Genomic DNA, 15382 nt, shown 5'->3' on the forward strand with positions numbered 1-15382 from the left:
ATGAGCAGAATTCCGGCGGCTGCCAATAACTGTCAAAAAGTTCTCCGTTATGTTCTGATAGAAAGTAAAAGGCCACCCAATGTGTTCCAGGTTCATGGATCTGTGTTTGCAACAAAACCGCAAGGATATTTTAAAATTTTTTCAGGTAATTTGTCACTTGGAAATACGCCGAAAATTTTTTTACTTGTAGAAGAGTTTTGTTGCAATACGCGAGCTATCTGCTCGGTATTCATCTACGTCAACTATCTTAAAAAAATTTGCAAAAACAACTTGTCTTCAATGAAATTCATTCAGACATTTTAGCAATTATTAAACTTGCAAAAATGAAGATCTTTGCTTAAGATTCCCAGCAACAATTTCTCCTTCTGATAAGAACTCCTAGTCTGATGAATATTAAATTAACTTTGGCGGGCATTGCCGCGGTATATTTTACGAGCTAAAACTAGAAATACATGCATGCAGCAACCCCTCGCTATTTCAAACCAAGTACACAATTTCCTGAGTTAACCTGACCTAAACTTATATTATGAAATGACACAAAACTCAAATCAGTCTTATTATATTTCACCGAGTATATTATAGCTAATATTTCCATCATTCAATACAAAAATAATCATAAAGCTAGTGTAAACATTGCCCGTTCAATTTTGCTGCATTATACCATGCCAGCAATTAAGTAACGGTTTAAAATCGAAGTTTCAAACGATTAAAACAGTACAAATTTTAAATCTTCACAGACAAAGAAAAAACTTCAAATGTTATTTTATTCTGTAAATGCAGTCGATGCCGGCGGCTAAAAGTTTTATACTTTATAAATATAGTGTGTATTTTTGATACCAAAATTCAAGTTACACTTTAAAAAACACTTTTTGAAGTTAAAGCAAAGGTGTAATAGCCTTTCACAGGTTTATGCGTTTGCATAAAAAGCTGAAAATTTAACAAATATACGGCATACAAAGCTGAAAAGTATACAAATACTGCTCATTCTTATCGCAAAACAAATACGAAATAAACAAAGTAAACACGTACCCTTTGTCTTTGAAAAGATTTATAAGTTTGCAGATTATGAATTATTCCTCTTACACGGCTTTGTCTTGACCGTATCCACGTTCATCTTTGCTAACTGTCATGCTTCATATATCTTGTTTCTTCTCGTTTTACTTTCTTTGCACAAAGTTTATGAAACGCTTTTAGTTTTACAAAAATGTTTACGAAATGACAGTTAATATAAATTGCTGACGTTCTCATTGAAATACAAACTTTCTGTCTTAGCCAATCAGAACGTTCGTTGATTACGAGACGTTACTCGCGCATGCGCATAACTTACAAAACCACCCAACGTCGACCGTCCATGACAAAGAATTTGGACAACTTTGGATTCGCCTATGTTCTACCGGGTTCCGGGTGTAATTCCTAATCTCCGAGCGGAATTAGTACCCTCGCAGGCGCTCCGCGCCCGCTCGGGGATAATAAATCTGCTACTGATCTAAGCCAATCAGAATTTTTGATTTTTTATTAAATTTGCCACTGAGAAAGACGTACATTACATAATTTATACAAATAACTACTAAATTACCCTAGTAAATAAAATGGCAGGGTCACCACAACAGCGGCCCCAGAAGAATGACTATAAAGTGTTTACCCGTTGCATAATTTAGTTTTTATACAAAAATTGGCCTTCAAAGTAGCGAGGCAGCACACTATTCTTCACGTGTGCTTCGGGTTTCTCCAGTGTTCGCTCGACCCAGTTTTTTTTCGCGACCTACGTATTGTCGACATATCAATCTTGCGTCTGCTTATATGATGTTTCCATTCTGGTGCAATATTTGAGGGGGGGGGTGTCAGTGGAATTATTTGTTGTGCGCACGCATGTGATTGATACAGTTGGTATTTTACAGAAGAAACTTTGCAGAAAATATCGGTTGTGGTCAGGGCCGAAACTAGAGCGATAATTGGGGGGGGGGGGGTTTATTCATATATTCAGTTCTGCCCTGCGGATTTCTTTTGTAAGTGCAAAAGCTCACAGTGGAAATCCGTCGGGCAGAACTGAATATATGAATAAACACCCCTCCAATTATCGTTCTAGTTACGGCCCTGGTTGTGGTATGGCTTTTTTATTGTTGCCGATATATATACATAAAGGCAATGAACTGTTTAGCGTTCTTTCTAGAGGTGGAGCAATGTGCCTTTATGACTTTATCGGCGCTTTTAACAGAACAAAATATTTCATTATCCGAATGCTCGACAAGTAGTTATAACATACTAACTCTCCTGACGAAGGCCCTCAGGTCGAAACGTCGAGAAGTGTTTTGTCTATTTTGGCAGTTGTTATACCACATTTGATGCAAGTTGTTTGAAGACGCTGCCACGCTGCTCCCTGGTTATATTAATATATATTATGCGTAAATGTGTTTTTGGCCGGCTTGAACTCACTCATATTTGATCACTTTTGGATTATTAGATTCGGTTTTCGCGAGATAAAAAACATAAGGTTTGTATAATGTATAATACCGTAATTCAGTGCTTTTCTTGTTTCTATCTCTATAATTATTATGATTCCGAATTAATATTCCCATAAACTCTCTTTAATTTGACTTGAGCAGTTTTTTATCGCCAAATCAGTCAAACGTACAACGCTATCGCTAGCGGCCACTGCAAATAATAGTCCGCTGGTCAAACTCATAAAAGTGCTGGCATGCATTACTTTCACAAGTTCTCGTTGTTGTCTCATACAGACGAGCGATTTTTCTATGACAAGCTTAAGTACACTTGTTTAAAATCAAGTATATACCTTATTTTGCATTAAGTTCCTTACAGACGAGCTAGTTTTATATGACAATTTTTTATACCACAAGTTTTAATTGGCAATTGCAGTGTGTATGTACAACAAAATTTTCTATTACAATTTTTTTTCTTTGACAAGTTTTTCTTGCTCGTGTGAACATGCCAACAAGTTTACTTTGACAATTTAGTTTGCAGTTAGCGATGTAATCGTACTGCGGAATACATATTATTCATTTTTATCAAATGCGTACCAGGCTACTAATACGAATCCGCGCATTTCCTGTTTGTTTCAAGTGCACATGCATGCCTTAAGCCATACATATATATATATATATATATATATATATATATATATATATATATATATATATATATATATATATATATAATAAACTTTTTATGAACGTCGCTTTTTCGGTCACTTTACCGAGAAATATCGGGCCTCGATCTTTTTGTACGAACCCGTCGCTCTTCGAGCTTGGTGGGTTAAAAGACCTCGATATTTCTCGGTAAAGACCACGAGCTCGGTTAAGAAGTAGTTAATAATTTAAACAATTATAATATCCCGCGTCCCATGTGAACGATGCTACATATGAAATTATTGTAAATATGTAATGATTTTATATCGACCTAATTTATAAATTTAGAAACTCATCTTTCCTACGAAGGTACTCGTAAAAGCGATTTCTGCCGTATCTAAAGAGAAATAAGAGGAGAGAAAAATGCATGTTACTGTATAGGCTCATGCATAAACGCCTAATTTTCGGTTTCCGGAAAACTCCAACGAAGAAGATGAGATTGAAGAACGACCAGTAACAACGGAGCCTGCATGCAGTCATCGTAAATACACGACCCATAAGGGTGCGTAGATCTCCAGCTTGGTTTGATATTAGCTCAAGTGCCATGAACATTAATTGAACGTCCAACCTCCACGGTCCATGATACAGAATTTGGACAACTTTGGATTTCGCTTTGTTCTGTCACAATACCCCGGTGTAATTGCTTATCTCCGAGCGGAATTAGGACCCTCGAGCCGATAGTTTCCAAATATATATAAAATATAATAATCTAAACACTTACTCAAGAAAGTCGAAATCAATCATAGAAAAATTTGCCTGAAGCAATGCGTGGGTTCCCCAAAACAAATGCGATACCTAAGTATATGTGAAAAACAAATCATTCTCACAAAATAAATCGTTTATATATACATACACTGTAATTTTGCATGCCTGCGATTTCTTTTTAGATTATAGATGTGAACGAGCAGACGTTTTTGAACACCATGCAATGTATAAGTTTTATTATTTGCACAGCTGTTACCTATCCGCTCGTTCATATCTATCCAAGAAAAGAAAATCGTCCGGTAATTTGAGGTAGCAAAAATCACAAGTGTAGACGAGATAAGTCAGAGTAATTGTAAATATAGTTTCAACTTACCCTATATTATTAATCCTATATAATTTCACTGTGCTGGGTTAATACAGCAGGGAGGAACTTACCAGCGCAAATTGGTTAACATAAACATATAACTTTTGAATTTGTTCTTCAGTGACCACATTTCCTGTACCTAATTAACAATAAACGTCGCTATGTCAGGCTTATTAACAGAATAATGCCTAATTATTTAAGGAGATAAGTTGTTTCGCAGTCCTATCGCAAAATTGAGCTCGACAGAAAAAGGACGTATCATGAACAAATAATCAGAGAAGTCCTCTTTTTTTGAACAGCGGGACCATGGTATGGATACCACTGTAATATTGCAGTACAATTATGTACGGGAATATGGCATATTCATGATTGCTGATAACAATCGTAAACCCTATGATGGATGCATGAGATGCAGATTTAGTTTTTGACAGTTACGGGTTTAAAGGGAGCTATAGTTGTTCTCTCCTAAATCCTCCCTTCCGTTCTGCTCGTTTAAAAAAATTGACCGAGCATTGGCAAAAAGACGAGCGTCTCACTGAGAATCGTATTGACTTTTATAACTATGGATAGGCTACATATAATTTTTTATAATAATGCCACAAAACTGTCTATATTTTCATCTTTCAGGGGCCGGTTGTATCAAGCCCATTTAGCTTAAACGGTGGTAATAAGTTCAAAATTGAAAGCAACTCTATCGTTTTATTCAACAAGCTAACTAAATTTTTTTAACTTTAATAGAGAATACTGGTTACAACTACATATTCAGTACATAATATTAAAGTTGACTCATTCAAGAGAGATGTAATGTGTGTTATTTAATTTTGACTTACCCACCGTTTCAGCTAAAGGGGCTTGATACAACCGGCCCAAGAACTTTTTACTATACATTTTTTGTTCTTGTAAATTAAGGTTATGTAAAGATTTTCGCGATTGTTAATAAACAAAAAACTATAATAGATTGGGTTCGCTATAAAAAAAATCAAAACAAAAAAATAACTAATGCTTGAGTACTAACATAATTCAGTATAATATACTATACGATTCTCCCTGCGTTCTTCTGCACGAAAACCCAAGAACATGCATTTCATTCATCTTAGTATGAAGAGATTGCTACATACTCAATCTATTGGGCACATAGAAGTCAATTCTCAAATGAAATAATTATATTGAATCTAAAATTTGGTAATTGTGGCGTCTTTTTACCTTGAACTTTTGCTTTCTCCTCCAAATATATTCTCAACCATCTCATCTGAAATTCTTTACCAGGATATAAACTATAATCTGGATCAATGACAACACCTGAAATGATTACGAAAACATTTTGCATATGTGGTGTAAAAGTTGGTCTTTTAGCGTACAATTTACTACAATCCTGCATGCATGAATTCATTCAGCACAAACTGTATAGACAGTAATTTGTAAAGTATATATATATAGAGTGTGTCTATATCAAAGGTAATCTAACAACAATGCGCAGCATGATTTTTTTATATTTCATCGTCACAACAACTACGAGCATGAAATGTATCGGTATAATCAATGTAAAAAATGGAAGACGATTCAAGTAACAAAAGAACACCTAAGTTCGGGGGAAAACATTTCTCGTTGAAGCAATGTAGCCTTTTATTAATTGCGCGTAAATACGTTTAAAAATCATGCGTATAAATTAAAGCTGTATAAATAGTTCTTGCAATCTTTATTAAAATATTTTTTTTTTATACTGGCGCCGAGGCGAAAATTTGCGTCTTCATTTTTCCATGTCATGAAAAATGACGCTTGTTTCCATTTTTGCATTCCTGAGTAATTCACGAGCAGCAACTTATTTCAACAGAATCCTATATCGCTCCTATATCTTACCTCCAAATTCATTAAAGTGGTTTCCAATGTCAAACGCACTGAAATTATACGCACCATACTCGTAGTCAATAAAAGAAATTTTATCTAAAACAAGAGAAAATTAGTATTACGGCAGGTGAGACTGCTGCATTAATCTGATATCCATCATAAAGTTTTCAATTTTGCATCAATTCAGTAAGTCATGCATGTATGATTGCCACCTGGCAATATTACAGATGTATAGTAGAGAGTTATCGCCAATCGGTTCATATTTTCGCTCAGATCTTCCAACTTTTTGTCACTATCATGCACGTAGTATTTTTTATATACAGTCAATCGAGACCACGCGTATCACCAATGTCAGACGATCGTCTTTGCCGACTGGTACGAGCTAAAATTGCAGATATTAATGATGAGATAATTCAAAATGTTGTTGCTGAAACCATGATTTGACAACAGAGGAAGTGGTGGTAAAAATTAACATCGCTTTTATGTAGAAAACGTTGCCTTCTCTTTATTAATCAAGTTGTGGAAGTGCAATCCAACGATTATATAAAATTTAAACGATAGATTTTATTAAATATTTCGTGTGTATTGTCGTCTCTCAGGAAAGGTTACTTCTCAGACTACGTTTACACTACTCCGGAGCGAAAATTTGACGGCAGAATTTGACTGCGTTTACACTTATCCCTTTGAATTCCGGTGCGGTTTCGTGGGCGTTTGTTTACACATAATCGTCATTCACTGTCAACATTCGTGAGTTAACGTTTTCGCGAAAAATTGCGCCATTTCTTGACTCTTGTCGACACGTTGTTCCACTGCGTTGTTCACGTTGCTATTTTACCAGTGTATTTTTCATATCTGTAGCCACGGGAAGCGAGAAAAATGTAAATTTTGTATTGACTGAAGACGAGATTGAGTTACTTTTAGGAGTTATTTTACATTTTAAGGCAGATAGAGAAGCAGAGGGATACGATTGGGGGTCTGTAAAAACTAAATACGAAAGCATCAATGCGTTGTTAGTAAAAGGCTATCCAAATGAATGTAGCCAAAGTTTTCCCAAGGCAAATCCTGAAAAAGATTTTATCAAATCGAGGATTCAGACAAAAGTAAAAGCTATTCGGTTGAAGTATATAGAAAAGCAGTCGAGTCTGGAAAAAAAAAGCGGAGGAGGTCGCGTGGTAGCGACATTTTACGATTCTTGCTAGAATATTTGGGGAGGGAGCCCTGCTGCGGAAATGATAGACAATTGTATAGAAACATCGGACATCTTGTCGCAGGATCCAGTACATGATAATATAGATGAACGCTACTTGAAGAGAGAAGAAGAGCATGGTGAAGATTATGGCGAAGGGGAAACTGATAAAGAAGCGACTGCCACAAATCGTTTGAAAAGAAGAAATTGTGGTTGATCGTATTGACTATTGTAAACGAACGAAATTCAAAATTATTGAAAAAGTACCTATGGAAAAAGCATTACTCGATGTGGCTAAAGAGGACATGGCTTTGAAAAGAGAAATATATACGGAAATAAAAAAATCAGACAAGGAACAGTGTGATCAGATGAGAATTCTAAATGATATTATCACTGACCCATCGTAAGGGACTGGTAATAAAGTGCAGCGAAATATTAACGGTGCAGTGTTTACACAACGCCATGTAGCGCTCCGTTTTCGTTCAACCACGTTTAGAAAGTGTGGTCGTGGCGCTGCGGCAAAGGTGATGGTTTCGAACAAATCCGCTCCGGTGCGGTGTAAATGGAATCCCGCTTTGATAGTTTTTTGCACCGTTTTCGGACCGATCCGGAGTAGTGTAAACGTAGTATCAATATTCTGCATTTGTTAAAAAGAGACACTGAGTTTGTATCAAAAACAAATTTTTGACTGTTTCTCGTTGTAACTTTAATTTACAAAAATTAGCAAATTATTGTAATTCCTCTGCATAGTTCTAGATATTCCAAGATAATTACTCTCTAAGTCTGTCTCAAACGTTCAAAAACTCAGAAAACCGCCCCTTCAAATTTGGCTTCAAAGATGGCGTTTAGCGTCCCATGTTTTAATATCTAGGTTAACCCTAGTCCCCGCTGCTTACTTACCAATTTGGAAGGTTAGGTGGAAGCTGTAGTCCGAGGTGGCCCGAGAACGAGGCAAGGTCGCAGGTGGCCTTGAAACTAGCACTGGTACTTGGATTAAGGAAAGATCCATGCCAACCAAAAGATGCTGCAAGCATCACCCATCCAAGTACCGAGCTAGCGAAGCGCGGGCTATGGACGCTGGCCAGAAGATGACACAAACAGATTGGCCAGAATAACGCGCTGTTGTTGGATACAAACGACATACCGTACTATCTGCGGGATCGCAAGATAGATTTGCTAAAATAATGCGCTGTCGTTGGATATAAACGACAAACCGTACTACCTGCGGGAACGCAAGATAGATTTGCTGAAATAATGCGCTTTCGTTGGATACAAACGACAAACCGTACTATCTGTGGGAACGCAAGATAGATTTGCTAAAATAATGCGCTGTCGTTGGATACAAACGGCAAACCGTACTACCTGCGGGAACGCAAGATAGATTTGCTAAAATAATGCGCTTTCGTTGGATACAAACGACAAACTGTACTATCTGCGGAAACCTAAGATAGATTTGCAAAAATAATGCGCTGTCGTTGGAAACGAACGACCACAGGAACGACAAACGCACACGATATAGGCGCAAAATGGTGTGAGGTGTGAGGCGCTGGCGGCAAAAGAAAACGTCGGGCACGACAACGACCGACGCATACTAACGGAAAAGACGATCGATTAGACAGAATTTCGTTCAATATTTTTTTTTCATTTTTAATACCACAATTATTACTATTTACAACCCAAAGAATACATTAACAACAACTAGTGCAGTGCATGTATAAAACTTCGTGTTTATGTCAAAAGGTGTTGACAAGGTGCGTGTTAAACTGCCAAACGGGAAGCTACGCCCTCTAGGGTTGCCGCAGGTGCACATATACAATTGATATGCATCACAAATCCAGCGGCCAAGTGTTTTAATCAAATGGTCAGGAATACCAACTGCGGCGGCTGTGGTTGTGGCGCCAATTCGAAAACTATGTCCGGAATAATGTCCGGTTTCACCGATACGTAACATCGCATCTTTGAGCCAAGTACAAAACTTGTCACGCGATAAAGGTTGTCCGTTTGGAAGGGCGAATAAAGGTCCTGGACTATTGCCTCGAAGATGAAGATAACTCATCAGGGCTTGCACGGCGCAAATTTTCGCCCGGGATGCACCAATACGCACAACGTGACCCTTAAAAACTGATCCGTTCTGGACACTTTAATATTGATTAATACCACCGTAGGGTTAATGCGCTTATCAACTTGGATATGTCGTTCAAGGACAAATTGAGATTAGTATCAAAGCGCGATGAGTGTGTTGTGAACTCGCCGTACCGCAGAAAGCCAAAAAAGCCTGTCAAACAAGCGGCCCAAAATAACGCGTCCATATACTTTGTCTGGTCGATTAGCTGATACAGTTTTCGTAAAACCGAAATCGTAATAGGTAAACGTTTTTGAGTCCCAGTCCCTTGTAATCTCTTTATGCCCCGCAGCACTCGTTCCAGACGAAAGCAGTTCTCTAGGGGGTTTCTGAAACCGTGTTCAATGTGCAAAGACCGAACTCCAGAGAGATATACTTTAATGGAACTGGCTTTAAGAGAACGAGATAAGTGCGCGGCGAACAACATAAGCGTGTGTTCGCTGGCTGGTAGAGGTGAACCGCCGTCGTGAATAAGGCTCGACCAATAGCAAAACTCCAAAAATCTGCGTTGCGATGCTGAATATGTCCGTCAGTAAATTTGGCGAGGCTGTGAAATAGCAAAGAGTTGGTGTAATCCGTTAAATATAGCAGGTCAGCTGTGCTCGCAAACTCACTGGTACCTCCACTGGGGTGGAATGAGCGCCGGGCGCAAGGCGAAAGAACTCCTGCAAGTTAAAACGGGAGAGAGAATCAGCAATCGCATTGGTCTTGCCCGGCACATGCGCTGCACAAACCCGAAAGTTAAAGTGCCTATATCACTTTTGGGTTTTTACGGATTTGAATAGAGCTTGAAAAATTAGTTTATAAGTTCTACAACCCTTTTTGATATAGTTAAATAGTTTCGGAAAGATTTACATCTAAACATGACGATTTGCCTAAATTTCCGTCGTGCTCGGGGGCCTGGGACTCAGGAACCGAGTTCTTGTCAAACATAATATAATCAATAATATTTGTAATTTTACTTCGATCTTCCAATATAACATAAAATTTTTGAGAAAAACTCGCCCAGTTGCTACAGCCATACACAACGCACCGTTCCCGCATTTTTTTCTTGAAAAGCGCGAACTATATCGCCAGTGAAACTCTTCATGTTTACATTATAAAAGACGGCGTGTTTGCAAATCATTCCTGGTCCCAGTCCCCCCAACCGACATATTTTCAAAACTATTTAATTCTATCAAAAAGGTTGTAGAACTTATAAACAAATTTTTCAAGCCCTGTTCGAATCCGTAAAGATCCCACAAGTGATATAGGCACTTTAATATGGCTAAATTGATCTATTGTATATACTGTATTTATACTTTTAATACAATACAGAATAGTTCATCTCATGCAGAAATATTTTTGTATTTGTAAATTTAAACCAGAAATATAGGCATTTTAAATTTTGCGGAGACCAGAAAAAGGGCACGAACCAAGTGCATGATGTTGTTATCTTTAGACGTGCCTAACTATAGTATGTGCACCACGCTCTGGTTATCACACCAGAATTTTATGCGCGTATTGGCCCATGCTGGCCCCCATATGTGACATGCAACGAGCTCTTTGTACGCCATGCCCAACGGTTGTTGAGCGGGTAGCTAGTGTTGGCAAAACCAAGCACCATTATTGAATACCCCAAAGCTCTGCTTTCCCGACGCGTCGCTGGACAGTTCAAAATCGGGCAGGGGAGCCCAATCAGGGAGGTCAAAAAAATAAATGCCATTCCAGCAGGATGGTAGGAATTCCGACCACCATTTTAAGTCTAGTTGGCAATCTCGGGGTATGCGAATAGACCTCCAATAACGTTTGGAGTCTCGAAGTAGGTTGATGAGGCGGCGCAAAAATGTTCGGCCCGCCGGGACAACGTAGCAGGCATGATTGAGTTTGCCGATCAGAGATTATAGCTCTTTGCGCTTGCAATACGTTATTTCTGCCCACTGCCGAATAAGCGTGAGCAGATCAGACAGCTTGTCCGGAGGTAAGCGCGCTGTCATTCGCAGGGAATCGAGTTCGATTCCTAAGAAGACCAAACACGTCGTAGGACCCTCGATCTTGTCTGGGGCCAGGGGGATGCCCGTTGAATAGCTTGTAACGAGTTAGCACAGATGGGTGACGCCGAGGGGCATAATGTAAAATAATCGTCCAGGTAATGCAAAAGATCGCGAACCAGGTAATTAGTAATAAGAATCCACTCAAACAAGTCCGCCAAACTGGTAAAAATGTAAGGGGCAGAGCGAAGCCTGGCGAGGTTCTCCGGGAGAAGATCGCCCATTTCGACGAATTTGTTCTGAAGAATTTTTGTGACCAGCTTCGGAGGAATTGGCGCACAGCCGGGGCCCAAGCTAAAGGCTTTCTCAGGACCGAGGTGGGGAGTCATATCGACATGTTAGTGGCATGGAGAGAAGAGAGAGTAGGGGGCACGCAATATAACATGTGGGATGACGCAGCGCACCTCGACAGGAACACCTAACTTCCGATCGAATCACGCGTGGTTTCTTCGCTATTAACTTTGGTTATTGAATAACCTCATTTATCGGTTCGCCCAACCTTGGCGCGCCGCAACCCGATCCCAAAAAGAGCGCGAAAATAAAATAAACAAAAATGACTCATTACTACTTTACACTATTGTAGTTCACATTTACATATAATTGTATTGTGTATAATAATATTGTATATAATTGTATATAAATAACACTGTACCTTCATCCTTGTTGTATATGATATTCTTGACTAGTAAATCATTATGACTGTAACTAAGTGGCACATCAGCTTCACTAAGCAGGTCTTTGAGAAGTTTCAGTTCATCCACCACATTTATCTTATTGAGAATTTCCTTTTCATACCTGCAATAAAAGGTATTTTATTTTTGTCATTCATGTAGAATATGTTTGAATCAGAGCCACTAGGTATTCAGTAAAATACATATAAAAAACAACAGTATAAATCCAAAAATATATTTTCAAATTTCAGATTTATTTCTAGCATTTGAATGCAATGTAGTCAATCACCATGGACACCACCAGGTATGTTTTTTGATATAGCAGGCTGGTTCTTATTATATAGTATTGTGATTTTCCATACATATGTAGATTGTTACTTTGTACAATAAAGTATTATATTAGTATGATAATCAAAGAATGCAATATTTACAAATTACTAACCTATATTATGAATATAGTAATCATTTTGCTCAATATTGTTATTAAATAGCCTGCTATGGTTACAAAAAACATTCCAGATGATGACTAAACTTTAGTTGATCATCTAGTTGTTGAACTATGCATGTAAAATATAATATTGTGTTCAATACTAGAGTATATTTATAGGCTGAATTATACCAATTAGCCTTGCAGGCGTATGCATCCGTCAAATGATTTTAGATATTCCAGTCAGTAGCAGATAATTCTGATGACCAACTAGCTGCAAGATCCCCACTTCATTTGGGTAAAATAGGCACAAGATTGATAAATATGAGGACAATTAATTTAACCAGCCAAAATAGATTTAAATAACTCTTAATTTATTCAATATAGCTGATAAATATTTATTCACATCAATATAATACTTAAAGCAGATAATAGTAAATTGTCTTTGCATTAATGATCGGAAGAAAGAATTGTTCGGATATACCGTTATTCCTAAAAGTTTTATTAAATCAAGGCCTTTGAATGGATAAAATAAAGACTATATGGAAATATATACTGATTTGCATAATGGCTTAAGTTAGCTTTTAAGTGAGAGTGTATTGGGAAAGTAGTTGAGCTGCTGTAGCAGATAGTTGCTGATATTTATGTATAGGCATGCAGTCTAAATTTGTGTGTTAACATTAACTTCAGAAGTGTTTCAAAAAGTTTTTCAACATAGTGGAACAGTGGAACTTATGATGGAGTAACAGCAATTAACAAAATCTTTGTCGTACAACTCTGGTATTTCATGGCCATAACCCCAATGCAAAATGTTACAAAATGCTTGAACATGGTGCTAGTGCAGGAAAAGTAACTAAAGAGATGTGTGTGAAAAGTGTTCAGCACTCATCATACACAGGCAATGTAATTAAACCTTGTGTATTGTTATAGTGTATTATTATACAATTATATACCTTCTGTGCAAATACTGAAATTCATTGGTTAAGGGGCGTGTGGCACAATTTCATGAGCTTAAATTGTGTTTTAGTATACTTTCCCTTAACACAAGTTGATTACAGAAGGCGTATAATTAATCAGTAATAGAATCAATTAAGTCCTGCAATTAATGGCAAATTAATATTAATGCATGACATTATTAATATATACATTATTTTACTTTTTACTAAAAAAGGTCCAGTAAGAGTACCACTACAGTAAAATTTATACATCAAATCGTCAATATTGTCCAAATCTCTTGATGAAGGCCCTCAGGTCGAAACGTCGAGAATGTTTTATCTATTTTAGGCAGTTGTTATACCACATTTAATATGCATATATATACATGTATGCGATTATTATACAATTAAGCTCACCTTTCCTGTTTCAAATCATCTTCGAATCTCTCAGGCAGAACACTAAGAAACTTCCCAATCATTTTAAAAACACAAGGTTCGCTAGTTTCAAAATCGCTTGGCAACTCTATCGCGTGAACGTGGGCTAATTTCTTGGCAATCAGTTCACTGAAATGCTTGTCCGACATTTCCTCTGTTTCCAGTGTTCGACCAGGAATGAAGCCACAGCAATATCCGTTCTCAAAGGTGCCATACAATTTAGGAGCATATCCCTGCGAGTGTAGAAACTCCACATTTATTAGCTCTTGCTTTCTATCGATGAATAATTCAGTTTGATTTCCATATAGTCTGAACATTATAAGATCGCTCTCTGAACCATTTTGCAACATGCAGCCAAATAATTTGTTGCTAATGCCTTCGGTAAATTTCGTAAACTTTAGTTTCTTTCCAGACCATTCTGGCTTTATTTCATATAGTATTCTGAGGATCCTTGGTTCGCTGTTTTCAAATGGAATTGCAAATTCAAAGTGTCTTCTTTTACACATTGTTGTAATGGCGATAAAATTTCACTGGAATCATTGATACTGTATCAATATTGTTATAATCTTGTTAAATGTATCAAATTACTTGGTTGTTCTGTCACTATAGGTGTCAGCACTTGTAACGAAAATCAAATTAATAATCCAATTGTATTTACCGTGCAACATCAGACCTGCTGTAAGACGATACATATTTCTCCGGGCCTCTCGTTTCCATTGCTTGCTACCTGTCGGAAGGTATACTATGTCATGAAAGATCGAATTACATCACAGTTAATGATGAAGAATTTAAGATGACTGTTTGCGGTTTGCCGGGCTGAAAATAGCCTGCATGCTAGGCTGATATCAGCCAAGGTTAACCTGGGTTATTTCAGTATTATATTTTGGCGCAAAATGTTGAAAACTATTCAGGAAACGGCTCCTCTACCCTTATTAATCATTTTAATCCTTTCTGGGTTTTATATTATTACTGAAATAATTATATTCATTCCTTTGCTTTTTCAGTCCGTTTTGGGTGCGTGGAAGGTGCCCCCCCCCCCAATTATCGTCTCCCGTACACCACTGAAAATATTAGAGAGGTTAAAGATACCCCGGTTTCGATATACGGGTGCGGGGATACGCCATAATTGTTCATTGGATTCAATTTCTTGTCAGTTTGCACGTTTCATGATACAAATCATGCTCACCTCAAGAGGCTACCCCTATACACAAAAACCGGGATATCTAGAAGCATCGCATTGATCAAAGCAGTGCACAACCGCCGGTATAGATAAATAAAAATGGGCGTGAAAATGAACGCCTTGGTATAGTAAGTAAAAATTACAGCCGCTGAAACTAGGTGGCATATAGTAATGACATATTGGCGGGGTTTTTGTACCCGCTATTGTTTGTGCGCGTGAGCGAAAATTGAGCAATGCGCATGCACGGCAAGTGCCTGGAATGTTCAAAATGGCTTGAATTTCTTGGTAAACGTCTGCTTAACCATTTTCAATAATCGAAGCTTCCCTCCGGCGCTATAT

General features: G+C 37.7%; 1 protein-coding gene across 3 annotated transcripts; it reads right to left on the reverse strand.

Annotated features, from left to right (window-relative positions):
* Nucleotides 1-3212: 3212 nt before the first annotated feature.
* Nucleotides 3213-14650, reverse strand: LOC114534882 (probable ethanolamine kinase). Of its 3 annotated transcripts, XM_028556359.1 has the most exons (8): nucleotides 14522-14650; nucleotides 13846-14393; nucleotides 12048-12190; nucleotides 6070-6153; nucleotides 5416-5511; nucleotides 4284-4351; nucleotides 3865-3938; nucleotides 3213-3480 (listed from the first exon to the last, which is right to left on the reverse strand). In XM_028556359.1, the coding sequence occupies exons 2-8, from the start codon at nucleotides 14367-14369 to the stop codon at nucleotides 3420-3422; spliced, it is 1050 nt and encodes a 349-aa protein (XP_028412160.1). In that variant the 5' UTR covers nucleotides 14370-14393; nucleotides 14522-14650; the 3' UTR covers nucleotides 3213-3419. The 3 variants fall into 3 exon arrangements, with proteins under 3 accessions (XP_028412160.1, XP_028412159.1, XP_028412161.1); XM_028556358.1 differs by having other exon boundaries at nucleotides 3214-3480; nucleotides 13846-14650; XM_028556360.1 differs by lacking the exons at nucleotides 3213-3480; nucleotides 3865-3938; nucleotides 4284-4351; nucleotides 5416-5511; nucleotides 6070-6153 and adding an exon at nucleotides 6388-10030 and having other exon boundaries at nucleotides 13846-14650.
* Nucleotides 14651-15382: the final 732 nt, after the last annotated feature.

This window comes from Dendronephthya gigantea, unplaced genomic scaffold (assembly GCF_004324835.1).
Source record: "Dendronephthya gigantea isolate DGI-Jeju-01 unplaced genomic scaffold, DenGig_1.0 000108F, whole genome shotgun sequence".
Taxonomy (NCBI): Eukaryota; Metazoa; Cnidaria; class Anthozoa; order Malacalcyonacea; family Nephtheidae; genus Dendronephthya; species Dendronephthya gigantea.

What these genes read in the sequence shown, in the direction of transcription:
- LOC114534882 (XM_028556359.1), bottom strand. Translation starts at nt 14,369, where the DNA reads ATGTGTAAAAGAAGACACTTTGAATTTGCAATTCCATTTGAAAACAGC. An exon ending in GATGATTTGAAACAGGAAAG is followed by an intron (nt 12,191 to 13,845) that starts GTGAGCTTAATT and finishes CTTTTATTGCAG; the next exon opens with GTATGAAAAGGAAATTCTCA. An exon ending in CATATACAACAAGGATGAAG is followed by an intron (nt 6,154 to 12,047) that starts GTACAGTGTTAT and finishes CTCTTGTTTTAG; the next exon opens with ATAAAATTTCTTTTATTGAC.